Here is a 20,662-nt window from a genome sequence, read left to right as displayed (position 1 = left end):
TTGCTAAATTACAATTACTGTACAGTCACAATTACATAGAAAATACTTTGTAATTGTTCGGTGTTTTTATTTTCCCCAATTTCAACTCTGGTTTCGCTTTCTGAATATGCCTGATATCTCTTCTTCTTTTTTTTGGCCTAATTTTTTATTTATGTGTGTTTTTTTTTTACCGTAATAGGAATTAACACATGCTGTTCTGCTACTAATAGAGCTAAAACTGAACTGAGAAATTCTGCCTCCTTAAAAAATCTACAAACCACGGAGAAAACTGTTCAAATGCCAAGAAATCAGGTTCACATGTTATGTACACATGGCATATGGTCCTTTATTTTATGGCTATTCATCATCTTTTTTATGGCTATACATGTACCGGTACATTTCACATGAACATAATTGTCATCAATAAACTGGTTAATTAAGATGTATTATAAATGTAGTGCTTATACCGGTAGCTGTTTCCATACAGGGCATAAAAAGAATGTGGGAGCCATGAATAATAGTATTCAAATTGCCTCAGGGAACAAAACTGTAGGTTTCATACACCTATGCCAGTTAAGTTTGGGCTTGTAGGTTTCATGTCTGTGATGCAATTAATTAAGGCATAAGTGAAGCATTTTTTTTTAATAACACATATTTTATGTACTAAAACAGTAAAAACAAAATAGAAATTGTATGTCTAGAAATTTTTACTCCTCCACGTACAAATGTACCTGGTAGTTCTCATTTTGAAGGAAGTATTACATTTTTCAGTTCACGACATTCAGACCTTTTGAAAACATTTTCTTGTAAGATAAAAATATTAGTCACAACTGATTTGACAGATCTTGTGAATTTGAATAATTTGAATTTAACATGTATTTTTCAAAAGTGAGTGTTTCAAAAGTATACGTATCATTTTTTTCTCTCCAAAATATATCATTTACAAAAAAATTGTCCAGCGTCTACAGTATCCAGAAACAGTAATAGCACAATGAGCTCTGTATGGCCCGGTTCAGGAATGCCTCACTTTATATGCAAAATAGACGCGCATGCGCATTGTTTGAAACAAAATCGCTGTTCCGAAACCATCAGCAAGAGTGTATTGTATAACGACGGCATGGCATTTGGTCAATTAGTCAAATATTTTGGTCAATTAGTCAAATATTTTGGTCAATTTTCCGGGGACAGACAGACAGACAGACCGAGCGACCACCAAATGACAGGTACATGTAGAAGCACCTGCCAGAGCTTAAAAAAAGAAGAAAATTCACAGATTGATTAGTTGAAAATAAACAACAGAACCGCGAACACTTCCTGCATAAAAAAGTCACAAAATGTACATGTCTAATGCCTTATTTATCAGAGGATGTTTATCCACATGTTTTATTCCTTTGACATTTAGATTGTATTCCTCCCGTATTGTCTTCCTATTCATGTACGCCGCGACCGTTGATCAAACATCTCCAGCCCGAAATCATTCAACGGCACGTCCTTGCCGACAAATAATCCCAGTGTTCGGATCTCGTTCCTTATCGCCGTCTGGCATCTTCAACATTGCTCCCCGATCCTGTTTGCAGACCTGTGTAAAGTTTGAAAACATGTCAGGGAAAGGAAAAAAGTCGGTATTTTGCCCCCAGACCCGACGGACGTGGTGACGTACATGGTGACGTACCTAGTGAGGCAAGCCTCGTATTGTGTTTCCTGAATGTATGCATGATGGGGCAGGTGTTTGTTCGAGAGACGGTTCCTCCCCAGCTCAAGAGACATCGTGGAATGTGCCTCAGCCACTTCACAGTTAAAAACAAATTGTTCACACAATAAATGTGACCAATACTCCGATGCCAAATAATGTAAATGAAGCCAAAAAAAATTGCAAATTGCTGTTTTGATTCCAAAGTGCTTGATATCTTAAAATACCTCCACAAAAAAATTGTCAGGAATATAATACACAAATTGTACACCTGTATTAGTAGCCTGAATATGTATTAATTACCATGTACACATATGTACAATGTATGTACTCCGTACCGCGCCGGTACATGTATGTTTTGGTGAACAGTGTTCAGAAATTTTATGGACTCTTTTTTTTTTCCCCTACCCTTTTTTTCCCATAGTCTGGGTTAGTATTTTGGATCATAGCTACACTAATGTCCCAAGATTGAAAAAAAGTGTGATTAACAAGAATTTGAGATTTAAATGTGAAATACATAAAACGTATGTCGGGAACAAAGATGATAAAATGTTGTACATGTACATGTACATGAAAGAAAAGATGTAATTAAACCTACATGCATACCTACATGTACATTGTATAAAAATTTAAAATTTTTAAAATTGAAAATTGTTATCGGTTAAGTGTTGTATTCTCTGTTACATGTAGATGGAACCATGTACATGATGTATCCAATAATTGTGAGTTAGATAACAATTCCCTTAGGCGTTGGTGTATCAATGACATAAAATCAAAACGCAATGTAATACAATTCCCTCAATGCAACACAATACAATTGTACCACCATTCATTTTTTTTTATTCCATGATCGCGAAACAAAACACATCTCTGTGTCACATTTGACATCCTTTGCAGTAAATTGATGAGGTTGGCTAGGCCATCATGCATGATTAGTTAAAAGGATTGATTACGGAGCGCGCTTGTTAGAATGGAGACATGCGCAACGTCATAGCGGCAGCCAGTGAGATAGGTAATTCCGTAGACAGTATGTCTGTACAATAGCCTTGAGGGAAATAAATTCTGGAATAATTAAAACGACACTAATACTGAATCAAATGCCCTCATTTAAATTTTACTGAAAACTGTACCTTAGTTGAATGGAATGTGTGTTCACTGTTTGAACACTTCACTTGGTCTAATACCCTCCGGCTGTTTTAAGAGTCACAGACAGTCCAAAAAATCAATCCTCTTAATTCCCTTGCCATGCCTTTTACACAGGCTAGCCACTAACAGTCAGATCATATTTCAAGCAAGCACTGTGACTAGTCAAATTCAGTCAACTGACAAAAGCAGGCAAGTGATTAGGCACAGCTGGCTTATCAATCGCCTCAAAGCATAGCTGTATCAAGCTACATAAACAGTCACATCCAGTCAATCCTGCTTTACATGTATGTAGGCTGGGAGCTCTTAACTGTTGAAAACAGTCACTTGATTGATTTTGACTGAAAGGACAACTTGGCACAGAATGTAAACTTGTATACAGTCGAGTCTCGTTAATACAAACTCGTTCGGACCTAGCCAGATTGTTTGGTATATCAAAATTTTGTATTAAGAGGAACATTAGTCCCATTCATTGTGCACATAAATGCACAGTCGGGACTAAGGCTTTATGTTTGTTATAACCAGAATTTTGTATTAACAGAGTTTGTACTAACGAGATTTGACTGTATATATATCAAATTACCAATTGATCAAAATGTCATACGATAAATGTATTTCCAATGATTGTTTCTTAGCTGATAGTTAGCTGGGCACACATTAATATGACAGACAGTATTTTCTGTTCCCGGTAGGCTAATTGCCCAATTTTAAAACATCCGAAACGGCCACTTCAGCCTTAAGAACAGTGTAAACACATCTGTTTCAAATGTTATCAGTCCATCATGCAGTGGTTGGCAACTGAAAATGGCGCAAAATCCTTTCAGTCCAAATACTGTAGCATAGAATTTTTCATAGAAATTTGCTCAGAATAAGCCAATTTTTAATTTTTATAGATAATATTACAAAATGTCTTATTCTGAGCTAACGTTTTATTTTGTACTCATTTAAAGGGAATATACATCATTTGCTTTTGCTGTAATTTTCAGAAATGGAAGGAATTGGGGGGTTGGAAATATATAGCAAATATAGTTACACTGACTTTTTTGAGGTTTTGGGTTCGAAAATGCTATAAAAACCAAGAAAAACGATCATTTTCCTGTAGTCTGGTTCCCTGACTCCATATAAGAAGAAACAGAGCAGTTTACATACATTGGGGAATTGTAAGGTCAGGGATCCAGTCTAGCTGGCTCGTACCCGTTCATAGGTTTGTAATCGATTGCAAACAAGTGCGATGGTCAATTGGGGCCAGTATTTGAAAAAAAAGCCAGTTGTTTCCAACGCTGATCGGCCGATCAGCGTTGGAAATTGATACAAAAATACCACTTTTCTTGAAAATGACAGTATACCAGGTGCCATGATTTTACAGGATGCTTTACACTGTCATTCACTAACAGTCCAGCAAGGTATTTCAAAATGATTCGGTAGTTTTATTTTTTGCTGTTTGCAAATGTTGTATTTTCCCTTTAATAACAGGGTTTGCTTCAAAATCGAATTCCTTTTCCAAAAACAGAATTTCATTAACTCCATCTGTTTTAAGCTGAAGTGGAAGATCATTGCACCTACGAAGACTCTGTGTGAGATCTCAGTTTAGTCAATTGGATTCTACAAATCAATCAATGTCTAGCATTAAAAAAGAAAGAAAAAGACTCAAGGAAATTTAATTTGCAGTGTCGGTGTCTGGAATTTTCACCTACCGGTAAGGAGGCAGTGAAATACTAGCATGGTTTGCACTGTGGGTCATGTTGACTTAGAATAATTGAAAGATCCAGCCAACTGAGCTGCTTGCTTCCTTCAAGCCCCCCTTCTCCCCCCCCCCTTCTCTCCCTCCCCCCACCCTCACCCTCAAATTGTTTTCTCAAAGAGACACCTGATATTTCTGACTCTGGCTTTGGCAATCGAGCCATTTGAATCCTTTTGGACAGGCAATAGTTACTTGATATGTGTGTCTCTCTTTTGTTGGCAATTTGTTTATACCGTAGCTCACCTTTCAGATATTGAGTAGTGGTGACAGAAGTCTACTGTGTAGTTGGTAAATAGACACCTGCGAGCTATTTTAGTATACTTGCTTTGTATAGCTTTGGCTCTGGCTATCAATAAAAAAATGTGCTAAGTCCTCATACATTTTCAAAGTGTTTTGTTGGCTTGGCATAAAAAAAATGCCATCGCGGTAGAAAAGCGTCAACGCAGCTTGTGAAATATTGTCCAATTACTTGATAAGCAAATGGACGCAGAACGCGCAAAATCTCAGACAAACAAAACTGATTGTACAAAATTAGGGTTGTCTAAGGGGCGTGGCTAACTCGCAAATGACGATAGGTCAATTACTCATTTCTCAAACGTTTTATACCTCATGATATGATTTTTTTTACAATTTTGGAGTCCTAAAAATGTCCACATACATGTGTCATATATTAAACCCTAGGCACTTTTGCTAGAATGCAACATCAATCCTGCAAAATCCTCCATCTGCCTCCTTGTAAAAATTGCTTACAGCCTCAATCCTCCAGAACCATCCGTTATTTCTTGAATGTGGTCCTTGGAGGGGTGAGTTGCCTCAGTCCTACAAAATCTTCCAGCAATTACTGTCGATTTGTTGAGACAGAGCCAGTGACATCCTGGAGGATTTCAAGTATAATCTAGGCCTAAATTTATGCACTGCTGAGCATAAACAACAAGGTCCGGCCTGCCTTGACACAGTGCATCCTCCAAATCAGCCACAATTTGTTTTCCATATAGCCTCAGCCTGAGAAATCCTCCATTTTGCAAAGAGCATTTTGGAGGATTTTGGAAGGTTAGTTTTAACCAATTAATCTGAATTATGTGTCAATCTAAACCCGCATGCACAGGCATCAACACATTTTTGAACATCACGCTTGTGCTGTCTGTTTTTAAAAAGCATTTCATTTTGAAATTCACTGCTTTCTCGTTTCCAAGACAGCGGTCTGGCCTGAAATCATACCAGCAGAATAAATCATGTGTGTGAGTGTGAATTGCTTTCTGGATATATTTTTGAGTTGTATTTGCTACATTCCTTGTTTGCAATCTGCAATGCCAAAACATACCGGTACGTGGAATCATTATACCGGCATGCTGAATTTGAAACAGTGTAAAATATTCATGTCTCTCATCGTGGCACACCGCAGAGTACACCTCTTCTAGACTATAATTTTTTATTGGATACACGATAACTCCCTCCACTCCATGCAGCCAATTTCTGTTCTTAGCCCGAGGGGTTTTGGAGCCTTCCATGATTTAATGCATGGTCTGCCCTACCGTACGTATTTATCCCACGTTCCTAAAATACGCGCTCCGACACCCTCACCTCTAAAGCCGTAGTGCTACTCTCCGTCACTTTACGGTCTGGGAATTCCCGCGCATGATCATCAGCAAATGAGCCCTATCCAAGGGGGAAAACACTGTCATTGCTCAGTTCAGCTTCACTGCCATTTTTTCGTACCCTGAAGTAACGTCAGTCAGTTTTCCCTACTGGCAGTTAAACATCTTATTTTCGTCCACTTGCATCCAGCTGTAATTACTTTTTTGTTGAGGTCAATTTGTAGATCTCCACTTGGGATTTTTTTGGGGGAATGTACTCACAGATCACACCCGATTGGACCATTTATGTGCAGGGATAGATACCGGTATGTGGAGCATGGATTCGTCTACCTAAGTCTTGGACTTGAAAAGACATTTAAAAGGGATTTTCTCCTCGGCTGAGAGTATTTTAGGATTTGGTGTACATCCAACACAAACATCTACACACTGTGTGCTTTGGAAATAAATGCACACAATTTTGTGTTTGTGGTCATTGATATCTTGAGAAAGTACAACATTTCTTACAACACAAATGCAAAAAGTGTTGAAACTTACATTGATGTCAGTATAAAATATTTGCCGGCATTATGTTTTCTTTACATATTTTTCTAAAACCCATCTTTAACCCTCGTGCTATCTGAACAGTCACAGACAGTCACAAACTCAATCCTTTCATAAGGTGGAATTTTGCGTTGGGGTAATGTAAATCAAATTAGGTTTTGCCCTTCACCGATGTATAAACACTGTATACTCACTGTGTAATCTCCCGAGTGAAAGTTGGAAAAAAAATCACTCGGGTGGGACTGTTACCCACGACCTCCTGCTTTCTATTGCAGATGTCTTACCACTTGACCACTGAGCTAACGGGATCGGTTGGCTGGTTCGAATCTGATGTACATAGCAGCAGGTGCTGCATAAACTATTCATACAAGGCGGAATTTTGCGTCGGGGTGATGTAAATCAAATTAGGTTTTGCCCTTCACCGACGACGTATAAACACTGTATACTCAGTGTGTTACCTCCCGAGTGAAAGTTGGAAAAAATCACTCGGGTGGGACTCGAACCCACGACCTCCTGCTTTCTAGTGCAGACGTCTTACCACTCGACCACTGAGCTAACTCAATCTTCTTCCCCTGCCATATGCCTTACACAGGCTAGTCACCAACAGTCAGATAATATTTTGAGCAAGCACTGTGACTAGTCAAATTCATTCAACAGACAAAAGCGGACAAGTGGTAGGCACAGCTGGCTTATTATTAATCATCTACAGTCAAAGCATAGAAGTTACATTAAACAGTCATCACAGCCAGTCAATCCTGCTATATGTAGGCTGCCTGAGAGATCTTAACTGTTGAAAACATCACTCGATTGAGTGGCACAGAATGTATGATTGCAAAGGAGGGTTTTAATTAATGATGAAAATTACATTTAAAGTGCCTAGACTCCTTGTCAACAATTAATAGATAAATCAGTGTCTGTATTTGACACAACCTTTTTCAATTGATTTATCCTAAGCTGTCAATACATGTATATTTGCACTAACAGAAAAATGAAATAACAAAAATATTCCTTTTGCTCATTTAATTAATTAATTAAAGAACAATTGTTTTGCATAAATGTGTACATACTTTCATGTACAGTTAGATAAACTGTACAGTCTGTCCCCCGTGTTCCCTCCATTAAATCCATGTAGAATTGATGGTTGATATGATTGGCGGTCAAATCGGACCATATGGAAGCAAGAAAATGTCGTCACTGTCTTGTGGCACGTTGAAAAGCGCTCGTCTAGGGAAATACAGACCATCAACTGCTTCAGGCAAATGTAAAGTAAACAACCGAGGATGATGAAACGACGACTCGAGAGTGTTACTTTGCATTCAGCGATACATTGGATTTGCTTAAATTTGCGAGGTATCAGAGAGGTGGCCATGGATGAAGTATCGCTAAATTAATTTTTTTGTTTATTTTTTTGCAGAATTTCTGTGTGTAGAGCCTATTACTTAGGATTTATATGCACAGTCGTCCCAATATTATCATTTGTATTCGTTGAACACCGTGCTGGGCTTGGAAGTATTGATCAGTGCAAAATGCATAGTGTACTGTAGTTGTAGATCCTTGCAGTACATAATGTGCATTGCAGCATAATGTCTGTGCACCAGGAAGATGTTATCGGAGTGTAAGGTATAATGAGATGGGGTACCGCCGGTATGAATTATATGATTACTACCTTGGATTGTAAGAAGCGGCGAAAGTAGGGTCGAACTTCTTGGGGAGGTGGCACCTGGGGTGCAACAATTTTACAAGGGGGGAACTAAAAGGCAAATGAATGTATAATTTTTACAGTGCATTGTATTTTTTTTTTCAATTCAAGATTTTAAATTGGGAGGGGCACGGGGAAAGGGGGGGGGGGCATGGACATTCTGCTAGAGAGGCACCCCTACCCCCACCCCATCCCCCGTAGTTACGCCACTGATTGTATTTGTGTTCCTTCCTCGTAAGATGCAGCCAGGGCCCATACATGTATTTCAAGGAGTCGTACAAGTATGTATATGTACGTAAAGCACAGAACTTTGCCAAGATTTTTTTTGGGTTGCTCCAACAGTCTTGAGTGCACTTAAGTCTTTACTCCATAGAGTAATATGGAGTCAAGTTGCAAATTGTAAACAATATTAGCCAATGATTCTTTTGTTAGATTTGTCTAGCCTCAGTCAAATGGGTCGTGGGCCTCACTTCATAGCCCGCACAGGTTTGTGATTTTTGTAACTGGGCCTTTTACATTGCTTGCTTTCGTGTCTTATACTGCACCAACACACGCTGTTCCACATCTGTCAACTGCCAGTGCTGGATAAACGCCCCTGTTATTGACTGATCAATTCCTGAATTTTAAAACACAAGAATCGGGCCGTACGGGATCACTGAAGTAGGTCAGCGTATTAGTAAATTGCTCAATGTGGGCCAATTCTTGAAATTACTATCAAATTGTTAGTCATCCCAAAGTAAGTGGTGTGGAAAAATCAATCTTCAAAAACTCAGCAAGATCCTTGAGTGGCAGTTGAAAGATCATGATGAACATGGCCAAGAACAAGAGCATATTAAATTATTAAGAGCATATTAAAAATTTCTATTCTAAAAAGAGACATTGAGATTAATAAAGAAACCTACATGTGGGCATTGGGCCAAAAAAAAAAAAATAGTCGGTCTCTGGTCAGACCGAAGTTCCGGAATTGATGCGGCGACGCGGGTTTTTTTTTTTTTGGTGGCTTTTTTTTTTCAAGCTTGTATTGTACAGACAAGGTGGGTACTATTTTGCTTTTTTGTGTCCTCATTATACATTGGTGTCCTCCATAATTTGCCTTGGTGCCCTTTATCATTTGCCTTGGTGCAATTTCCCCATTCCTTGGTGCTCCTTGGTACAAAAATTTGAGGAGGCGCGGCAAAAGAGGGCGCTGTTGTAGCTTCCGTGTTAATTTGAAGAAGAAAAAAAGGTTGACGCGCATGATTAAAATCGACGCGCGCGCTGACCAGAGACCGAGTATTTTTTTTTTTTGGCCTTGCTAATCAATTAAGTTTACTTCAGAGATGAAACATGAATGTAAATTCTTAAAATTTTCCCGTTGTCTTTTGTTCACTCCTATTAGTTGTCTCTAGATTGGCATAGTAATTTGGAGTCATCAGTCATCCAAATATTAGGGCCTATCTCTGATCTTTTCATCATTTTTAATAATTTCCATTAGGGCCTTCTGTTTATGTTTTTGGCCGAAACATTCAATTTTCTGTCTCTAGCTGTCCTTAATCTTCTTTTGGGCAATTCCACAGTTACTCACGCTACATTTTTGATGTACTTTTGAGTTTCCTTGGGCTGTAATTACCTTACTGAAAAGGTTTAATAACTGTTATACCTATGGTAGATAGAGTAGACCTAGACCTACCTAAGCACCAAAGATGACATCCAAAAAAATGTGTTATGTATGATAAACAAGACGCACAAAATCGGTTACTCATGTTACATTTTCGTAACGTGAGTAACCGTGGAATTGCCCTTTAAACCCAGGCGCGGATCCAGGATTTTTTTAGACGGGGGGCACACTGTTGGAGCAAAATTATTTGCTCCGAGAATTAATGCGAGCGCGGAGCGCGAAGCCCTTACGGCGTGGGGTCCGGGGCCCGCTTAAGGGCCCCGAGAAATTTTTGATTTTAGATGCTCTGTGGTGCAATCTGAGGCCATTCCTGGCTCCTTTCCCCTGAATTAGTTGAGCAAAAGTGTTTAAGATTTTAAGGATTTTTTTAAAACATACTCTTACTTTTACAATTTTTAAGTTACTGTGTGCTTGAAAGTCGAAAACCATTTTACGTCTATTATATTTTCTTGCTTTTTATTTTGGAAAAGGAATTGTATTGACTTCTTTTTGTAAACTGTTGCAACGGTGCGTTGTGGCTTTTGCTCCGAGGACTAATGCGAGGGCGGATCACGCCTGTCTTACGGCGTGGGGTCCGGGGCCCGCTTAGGGCCCGGAAAATTTAGAATTCTAGATGCTCTGTGGTGTATTCTGAGGGGATTCCTGGCCCCTTTTCCCCTGAGTTATTTGAGCAAAACGTTTTAAGATTATAAGGATGTTTTTCATTGGTTTATAATATACTCTTGCGTTTACGAGCCTTTTCAGTTTCTTCTGTTCTTCACTTGTATAACCAAACATTTTCGTCTGCATAGTTATTTCCGTGCTTATTTTTGAAAAGGAACTGTATCTTGCAAGGATGAGTACATTGTATAAGGCATCTTTCCGAAGACCAATGCGGATCGGGAACATCTTTCGGCGTGGGGTCCGGGGCCCGCTTAAGGGCCCCGGGAAATTTTGGATTCTAGATGCTCTGTGGTGCAATCTGAGGCAATTCCTGGCCCCTCTTCCCCGGAGTTATTTGAGTAAATTGTTTTAGGATTATAAGATTTTTTTCATTGATTAAAATATAATCTTGCTTTTACAAGCCTTCTCAGTTTCTTCTGTTCTTCACTTGATACCATGTATTTTCGTCTGCATGTGTCTTCGTGCATTATATTTTTGAAAAAGGAATTGTAAAAACTTAGTTTGTAAACTGGTGTAAGGATGCTTTCTAATGCTTTGTTTCAAGTTGAAATTTTCAGTTTATCAACAAGAAGAAACCGCTTGAACATGTTAATTGAACTCAAGTTTAAAATTAGTGTAATTTAATCAAACTAAAACAGAGGAGCAATTAGCCTGCATTGTAACTTCACAGCTCAGTTTTATCTCATGACTACAGAATTAATCATACGGTCATCCAAGTTTCTCCCTCTTTTTTTGCATAATGTAAAATGCCCAAACATTTTAAAGAAATGTTCTTTTAATTCAATCCAGTTTCAATTTCAACAATAGGGCCTATTACACGTGCATGTATTTGTAAATAAACCATCGGCAGATCGGCGGCGCAGCAAGACAAATTGTGTGAGACACTGCGTCTGGTCTTTACATTATAATGGACATCGGGTCTTTCGGCGCCATGATTGCAATTTCCACATGGTACAATTTTGAAGGTGGATTCGTCATTTAGTTATGTAAAAAAAAATACAGTAAATAATTGTTGATGATAACGTTGAGAAATAGACATCGGGAATAGGTGTATACCTCCCGGTCCGGCACGGATGCCGGCCCGCGTCGCCACCGGCGAAATACGATCACATGTATCTCGCTTGCAATTCAAAAAGCAACACACTTGCGTTCCGTCTAGCTTGCAAGAGCATATGAGTGCTAAACATGCCTTTGGGCAATTACTGCTGATTGTTTTTGTCCTCAGACAAACAGATCTCTTTTATGTACCAAACTTATCAGATTTGTATTTTCTGCAACGCGTAGTAACGTCAAAACCCAACTTTTGGATCTCAACTTTCTTCGTTAAAAAAACGTTTTAAGGACGGATCCATGACCTTTAGGGGTGTTTCAATTTTTTCAGGGTTTTACATCGTTTCTCGAAAAGTCTTTACGAAAATTACATGATGACGTGACGTTGAAGAAGTCAATTTAAAACAAGGACATGTTTTGGACTCCGTGAAAAAAAGTATAATTTGTAATTCAAAAGCGCGTGGAACAGCTGGCAAATTGTTCTTACTAAAACACACCCTTGACCAATGGTGTGGTCCAAAGAGCAGTGCACAACGTGTGTTTGTCGCGCACAGCACATAAAGCGCCATGTTCGTAGAGAATAAATCGTGTACGTTCGTATGAATCGCATTTAATAACGGTATATGCAGGGTAATACGTACGCACGTATGTACGGGGTACGTACGATGGGATCGCGGTTTATTTCGAAGCTTCTCGAGTCGAGTACGCAATGTTTGCAGGCTCATGTTTAATATCGGCGCCGGTATTTTTGTAAGGAGGTTCCCTCCTCCTTCCCTCACCTCCCTTCTTTTTCACCCTTCTATTCCTTTTTTTTTTTTTTGACTCAAATTTGACGGGGGGCACGTGCCCCCGCGGCCCTCCCCTGGATCCGCGCCTGTGTTTCCTGTAACATTTGTACAGATCATGTGTTTTTTTTAACTAGTAATGTTTTGTAGTTTTATAATTTATTCCCCCATCTTTTGTAAGGCATTCTTGAATAGGTTTCAACTTCTGAGAGTATCTCCTTGTATTCTAATTTTGTGTGACTGGTAAAAGATGATTACAATTCCTCACTTTTCTGTGTTTGTCTAATCTTTGAACACTGTGTCTCTATCGGATTTGGAAGTTTTAATTAAATGATTTTTTCCCTTTGACATACATGTACACATGTGTTCTACATGTATGTTAAAAAGAACTGTAACGATTACAATACAGTGGAACGTCGCTATAACGAACATCGTGGGATCCACAGAAATTGTTCGTAATAGCGATCATTCGGTATAGCGATCTTCTCATTTTAGTGGCGCCCTCTTTCATTGTGCATGTAGTTGCATTTACAAACCACGCGCGGAGTTGCAAAACGACAAACATGTCCATTAATATTTTCAATTCCGTAACAGAAATTCACCAAGTACGCTCTGGTAGTTACTGAAAGACGACTTCGAACACGTGTGACTATTGAATAATGTAATTACACAGTTTTTGAGCTTAGGCCAAAAAAAAAAGGCTCCGGTTTCTGGTATGGAGCTTGCCCCAAAAGTGGTGTGACGACGCATTTTTTTTTTTTTTTTTACCTGTTTTTTTTTTTTTTTTGGCTTCATATGTCGGCTGATGACTGCAAATGATGCCCGACTAAACTTAGTGCAAATATATGGGAGTCCAGAGAGGCCACATCAAGCTTATTCTCGATCATAACCCCATCTAAAAACACGTTAAAATTGTGCAGCAGCAGGATTCCAGTCAAACCAGTGAGTTTGGCGGTTTTGAGACATCATCTTGTATTGAAAAAAAAACTTTTTCATTTTGCCGACGCGCATGGCTACGGCGACGCGCGCGCATACCAGAAACCGGAGACTTTTTTTTTTTGGCCTTACATTGGTGTTTTTTTTCCTACTATTCATTGGGGAAATAATAACCATTTGTCGCTCTTTTGTTGACATTTCCAACAACAATGTTCAGTACCTTTTGTACACAAAAATTGGGAGCCAAGGCTGATGTTCGGTATAGCCAAATGTTTGGTATAGCTGTGTTCGGTATAGCGACGTTCCACTGTATTTCATGTGGCTGCTTGTACACAAAAAGCCTTTTATTCACTCATGGAAAACAACTGTAGCGGTAGAAAATAAAAGAAAACATGCCAAATTCCACATCAATAACCTCAATGTGCTATTTTTAGCCTTTTTCGCCAGTACCTGTTTGCGCACACCTTGTCAGGAAATGAAACAGTATGGCTTGGGATTTGATTAAATTTTCCAATCTGGAACAAAAATTATAAATGAAGAAACGTTCTTGAAAGTAGTGAGCAGAAAAAGATGTGGACGCAATTGTACATGTAGATTTAGGGGGGGAAAAGGAAATGATTTTGCTAGAAGTTTCTTTCTCAGTTTTACCTTCAAACTTTCCATTAAACACTGTGGCATTATTCATGTAGAAAAGTTCTTCAAATTTCATTCCCCAAAATTAAATGCATATTTGAGACATTTAAAAACAGAATTTGGTACTATTCAAAAACAAAAATCAATAGTTTCCAGTGAATACTAATTAACAGTGGCATTTAATTAATGCAGGTTTCCCTAGAAAATCAAACAGATAAACCAATTATGATAGTGACAGTGGCCTAATCTCATGGTCATGAATATTATTACTTTTACGTTTTCGGTGCTGGTGTGTTGTGCCGTCGGCTCCATTGATTTGCATTGATTTCCAATGCAGATGGGTTTTAGGGAACGTCGCTCGTCTTGTGCATGCTTCTGGGTTGAGGTTGATTCATGTACATTCAGATGTTTACTGACAGACTCACTTTGTATGATAATAAACAATAAGTTGGGGGGAAAAAGAAAATATTTAACTAATTGTAGCCTCATTTAAGCTCAGCAAATGTTCCTCAGGGGATGTTAATTGAGATACCGGTATTAGTGGAGCAATTTAAAATGGTCATGCCAGGTGTTTAATTGGGAGGGGCGTAATCATTTCTGCAGCCACTACGTTACCTGTCAAGTCAGACGGAACAGGGTTTTAGGGGCCGCCACCATGATTTAAACTTAACTCCCTCGCGTCTTTTACTAGGAACTGGACCAAGTCCATCAAAATCAATCAATCACTGTGTGCCCAATACAAAACTGTACAAATGGAATCCACTGGTTGACATTCATGGACTTGCTACACATGACTTTTATCACAATAGCAGTACAGGAAGCTGGGCAAAATCAATCGGATTTATAGTCACGCCAGGCCTTCTAGACCAAGTCCCCCAAAATCCACCAAAATGGGAGGGGCGAGGGGGTGGATTTTGATGGAGTTGGGGTGGTTAGGGTTAATGTTGTCAGACTTGGGGGGGGGGGTTTGAGAGAAGTGTTTTATAGCGGAGAAAAGAGCAAGGATGAGCTGTATATGTGCAGGCAAGATTCAGGGAATAATCAGTTGATATTAGTTTTATTGTTGGAAAATTCCAAGACAAGGGTGGACTTTCTTTAGCCTTTCCGAGTTATGTTTAAATTAGTCCACTTTATGCTGTCCCCCAGTCCAAAATCGAAGTCTAGAATTAATAATGGAGGGAATGTGTGGGAACTAGCCCCACTTTTCTTTCTCATTGTTTGGCAAAACCCTGGCCTCTTGATGGGAATTCTGAAATGTTAAGGGAGAAATGATGTGTATGAACCAATGAAATGTATTTGGATGTGCTGTTAACTTTGTTGCCAGGCTGACGTAAGGATGCCATTTTTGGGTAGGCCTGCATAAGCCTAATTCAGAATTTACAATCTTTACAAAAAATTACAAATTTTAGAGTGAAGTAAATTTGTTAAATTGCTTCAGTTAATGTGATATATTTCTTCCTTTTGTAACCCTGAAATGGCAACCATTACTACAGCATCTTCTTCACAAATACAGCCTGTTGCTTAGGCCAAAATAAAATAGTTCTGCTTCCGGTTTCCCTATCTACCCTATTCTGACAGGCCCTTCCCTAACTTTTTTATGGGAAAAATGAGAAAAACACCCAAAACCATCAATTTCTGCCATTTACCCTTGACTACATGCATCCGCATCCATATGATCGTACACAAAAAAAAAATGGCAAAAAAAATTTGAAAAATTACCTACCTACCTACCCTATTCGAATGCCATGTAATTGGAAGCAGAACTATTTTTTTTGGCCTTAAAGTAGTATCATCTTTCAATGGAATATACATGTATAAAAAAGTTTTACATTTTGGTCATTTTCTTGTCTTTTGTTTTTTAAAATTTTGTGCATAGTTTTGTAGCCGACATTTACTAGAGCCAGAGGGAGCCTCGACCCATTACCAAGCTGTGTGCCGAGCATTGCTGACAGAAGCACAAGATCTCACCCAGTTCCTTCAAGTCATTGCATCAAGTACAAAGGTAGAAAAAATAATGTTCTTAAGACCTACACTGCCCGATCTTCCCATTTGGTGTTAGTTTCTTGTTCAGTATCAATTTAAGAAGAACGTTTGTATCCTTCGGCCCTTCCACACATTTTAAAAACTGTGTATTTGACCCCAGTCGAACCCCTAGGATTTTGGAACTCCCGAGTTTTTGGGAACTCCTTTCACACTGGTAAGAATCCAAGCTGCTTCTGCAAAGGTCCATACTCTGTAGGCCTTTTCACACTAGAGCCTCTCAACCCGGGTTGAACTCAACCCTGGGCGAACCCTGTGCCACCCCGGGTTGAGTTTTTGATTTTCCAAACCCGTGTACAACCCCGCACTGTTTGACACTTGTTTCGTGCAAACCGAGCTTATCAGTTACTATACTGTTTTGAACCCTGGCCAGAGTTTCAACCCTGGTTGGAAATTTCAACCCTGGTCTGGAGGAAAATCAGTCCCAGGGTTGACGCAGGGTTGGCGCAGGGTTGAAAATGTTCAAGTGTGAAATGCCGTATGTTGAAATCTCCACCCTGGTCTTAACCCTGGTCTGGAGAAGAGTTGAGTTCAACCCGGGGCGAAAATCAATCGCAGGGTCAAAAATTTCAAGTGTGAAATGCCGAATGTTTTCAACCCTGTGTCAACTCCGAGATTTGTCTAGTGTGAAAAGGTCTTGTGTGGGTAAAATTCATCCCTGGACAGGGACTAGCGTTAATAGATGCTACCAAGGTAAAAAAATCCAAAATCATAGCTGTCCCATGTACAAAAATCATTCATTAAAAAAAAAATTGTTACATTTGTTATTTACACTAGAACTGCATGAGTATTTATTAAAATAGAGTTTTCAAAAAATATTTTTCAAACAATTTTGGAATTTTCTCCAGAGTTTACAAAGTCTACATGCCGAACATGGTGACGATGATCAAGATGCGCATTTAGAAAACATCAAACCAAAGCAATGGGTAAGTACAAACACACTGAGGTGAAACCTGAAGAACAAAAATCAGTTGCCACAGGACAGGGCCCAATTTCATGGCTCTGTCGTGAGCGAAGAATTCTCGCCAATTATGGCTGAAAATTCCTTGGCTACATTAACGTATTTCATGAGTTTAAGAGAGGAATTTTGGCTTAGCGTAAATGCTTTCATCCCACAACTAAGAATTCTGTGATTACAGGGTTAGGCCGAAAATCCACGTGTCTGTTTTCGATGTGTGTATTGCGCTGTGCATTTACCCATTGCGTAATCGTGGTGCGTAACGAATAAGCCTTTAGATAACTACAATGTACAGTCGAGTCTCGTTAATACAAACTCGTTCGGACCTAGCCAAATTGTTTGCTATATCAGAATTTTGTATAAAGAGGAACATCAGTCCCATTCATTGTGTACATAAATGCACAGTCGGGACCAAGGCCTTATGTTTGTTATAACCAGAATTTTGTATTAACAGAGTTTGTACTAACGAGAGTCAACTGTACATGGTAATGGAAATTGGTATGTTCAGAAAGCTTAGAAAATGCCCAGGAAGTATGGGTTATTAGTTTTTCAAATTAGTTTTCAAATTATTTTTTTCGGTCTGTTTGCCTGTCTATGATAAACAGCGTCGTATCTACAGTATAATTCTCAATTTATTGATGCTTGACAATGGTGATGGACCATTAACTTCTGTATCCTGGTGACAAAAATTCCCAGACCGACATAATGAGTAATTGGGCGTCATTGTTTGGAGGAAGGCCGGAATTTTTAACTTGAATGACGAGACAGGCATGACTGACCGAGGGCAGTCGCCGAGCTTCAGTGGTTTCGAGGACAGTACTCGACCAGGGTCATCCCATTTTAAGACAACTGTTGAAGCGAGGATAAAAGGGCGGCCAAAATTTTCATAAAGGGTCTATTGGTGACCTCCAAAACATTTTACACCTGATAAATATTTTCAAACATAGTTTGGGGTCAAGAGGTGTGAAGTGATTTTTAAGTACAGATACGGATACCTCTTTATCTTTATTTTTTGTACATGTACTCATTATTCGTATATATATTGTACAACGTGCATGTACCGTATTTATTTCTTTACAATTAAATCAATTTTATGGGATTGAATATGCGTCCGAAGATGTAATTTGCAAATTCAATATTGTTGTGATTTTTTTCTTGCTAGCCCTTAGACAACACTGAGTATATTTTTTCTTGCTAGCCCTCAGACAACACTGAGTATATATTTTTTTCTTGCTAGCCCTCAGACAACACTGAGTATATTTTTTTCTTGCTAGCCCCCAGACAACATTGAGTATATTTTTTCTTGCTAGCCCTCAGACAACACTGAGTATATTTTTTCTTGCTAGCCCTCAGACAACACTGAGTATATTTTTTCTCGCTAGCCCCCAGACAACACTGAGTATATTTTTTCTCGCTAGCCCTCAGACAACACTGAGTATATTTTTCTCGCTAGCCCCCAGACAACACTGAGTATATTTTTCCTTGCTAGCCCTCAGACAACACTGAGTATATTTTTTCTTGCTAGCCCTCAGACAACACTGAGTATATTTTTTCTTGCTAGCCCCCAGACAACACTGAGAATATTTTTTCTCGCTAGCCCCCAGACAACACTGAGTATATTTTTTCTCGCTAGCCCCCAGACAACACTGAGTATATTTTTTCTTGCTAGCCCCCAGACAACACTGAGTATATTTTTTCTTGCTAGCCCTCAGACAACACTGAGTATATTTTTTCTTGCTAGCCCTCAGACAACACCGAGTATATTTTTTCTTGCTAGCCCTCAGACAACACTGAGTATATTTTTTATTGCTAGCCCTCAGACAACACTGAGTATCTTTTTTCTTGCTAGCCCCCAGACAACACTGAGTATATTTTTCTTGCTAGCTCTCAGACAACACTGAGTATCTTTCTTCTTGCTAGCCCCAGACAACACTGAGTATACTTTTTCTTGCTAGCCCTCAGACAACACTGAGTATCTTTTTTCTTGCTAGCCCTCAGACAACACTGAGTATCTTTTTTCTTGCTAGCCCTCAGACAACACTGAGTATATTTTTTCTTGCTAGCCCTCAGACAACACTGAGTATATTTGTTCTTGCTAGCCCTAAGACAACACTGAGTATACAGTGAACCCTCCTTTTGTTTGATCAGTCACAGACAGTCAAAATTTCAATCCTGTTCCCCTGCCATGCCTTTTGCACAGGCCAGTCACCAACAGTCAGATCATATTTCTTGTAGGCACTGTGACAGTCATATTCCATTAACAGACAAAAGCAAGTAACTGGTAGGCACAGCTGGCTTATCAGTCTAGTGTGAAACATAGCTGTATCAGTTGTCATAACAGTCACAGCCAGTCAATCTTGCTTTACATGTAGGCAAGCTTAGAGCACTCAACGGTTTAAAACAGTCACTCGATTGGTTTTGGCTTCATTAAATTTGCCAGCCAGAGAGGGAGGGTTACGTTGGTGAAGGGCAATCCAAAATTCTGTAGGACCCAGACCCTGTATATCAACCTGATACATTCTTGCTTAGGCAAAAAAAAAAGTCTCCGGTTTCTGGTATGCGCGCGCGTCGCCGTAGCCATGCACGTCGGCAAAATGAAAAAGTTTTTTTTTCAATAAAAGATATGATGTCTCAAAACCGCCAAACTCACTGGTTTGACTGGAATCCTGCTGCTGCACAGTTTTAACGTGTTTTTAGATGGGGTTATGATCGAGAATAAGCTTTATGTGGCCGCTCTGGACTCCCATATATTTGCACTAAGTTTAGTCGGGCACCATTTGCAGTCATCAGCCGACAATTGAAGCAAAAAAAAAAAGGTAAAAAAAAAAAAAGCCGCATCGCCGCACCACTTTTTGGGCAAGCTCCATACCAGAAACCGGAGACTTTTTTTTTTGGCCTTGCCGTGGTCCCAATTCTATGTTTTATTAAGAAGTTTGCCAAAGGCACTGCAAAGTGAATCCTGAAGTTGTGGTCTGAATATCTTCCAATATGGGTAGGAAGGTTTATAAAAACAAAAGATTATGCTGAAAATATCCAATTAAACTGCAGCTCCCGTCAGAGTATAAGTCTCAACCCATTTGAAATATTCAAGCTTTTTGGGGGTATACCTGTCTCAAGCAAAAACCCAGTCAACTTCAAGAACCCAGTCATGGTACCTACTGTCATACCTTATATTTCACTAAACTTAGGGACTCAAAAATGATCCAATAGGGTTAACTTGCTCTTCTGTATCTCTCACAGGCTAGGATTTGGATGCAGGTTCTGCAGCAGCTCAGGCAAGGAGTCAAGCTCAAGGAGATCAGTGATACCTGTACCTCCCATCGTAGCCGCATCCCCATCGAGTATGAGCTGACTCCCTACGAGATCCTGATGGATGATATACGATTCCACAAGTACACGCTCAAACAAGTCCTGGTGAGTCTTGGGTTTATTACGACAAGTCTAACCATACTGAAAAATTTGTTTCAAGTTTGCTGGACGACTTTCAGCTGCTCAGTATTGTAGTACAGATACTTGTGATAGATCACAAGCACATCACTAGTGAGGTTGTAAG

The 20,662-nt window shown here is 39.3% G+C and overlaps 1 protein-coding gene across 1 annotated transcript in view; it reads left to right on the top strand.

Annotated features, from left to right (window-relative positions):
* LOC119739366 (protein spire homolog 1-like) overlaps window positions 1–20,662 on the top strand; it is a 46,634-nt gene that overhangs the window by 8,310 nt on the left and 17,662 nt on the right. The window contains exons 4-6 of the mRNA XM_038214281.1: window positions 15,988–16,113; window positions 17,000–17,077; window positions 20,350–20,523. Coding sequence (XP_038070209.1) covers window positions 15,988–16,113; window positions 17,000–17,077; window positions 20,350–20,523 — 378 coding nt within the window. The remainder of the gene's footprint in view (window positions 1–15,987; window positions 16,114–16,999; window positions 17,078–20,349; window positions 20,524–20,662) is intronic.

This window comes from Patiria miniata, unplaced genomic scaffold (assembly GCF_015706575.1).
Source record: "Patiria miniata isolate m_02_andy unplaced genomic scaffold, ASM1570657v1 HiC_scaffold_30, whole genome shotgun sequence".
In the NCBI taxonomy this organism is placed as follows: Eukaryota; Metazoa; Echinodermata; class Asteroidea; order Valvatida; family Asterinidae; genus Patiria; species Patiria miniata.
Note: the sequence above shows the minus strand (reverse complement) of the source record. Positions and strands in the feature narration are given on the sequence as shown.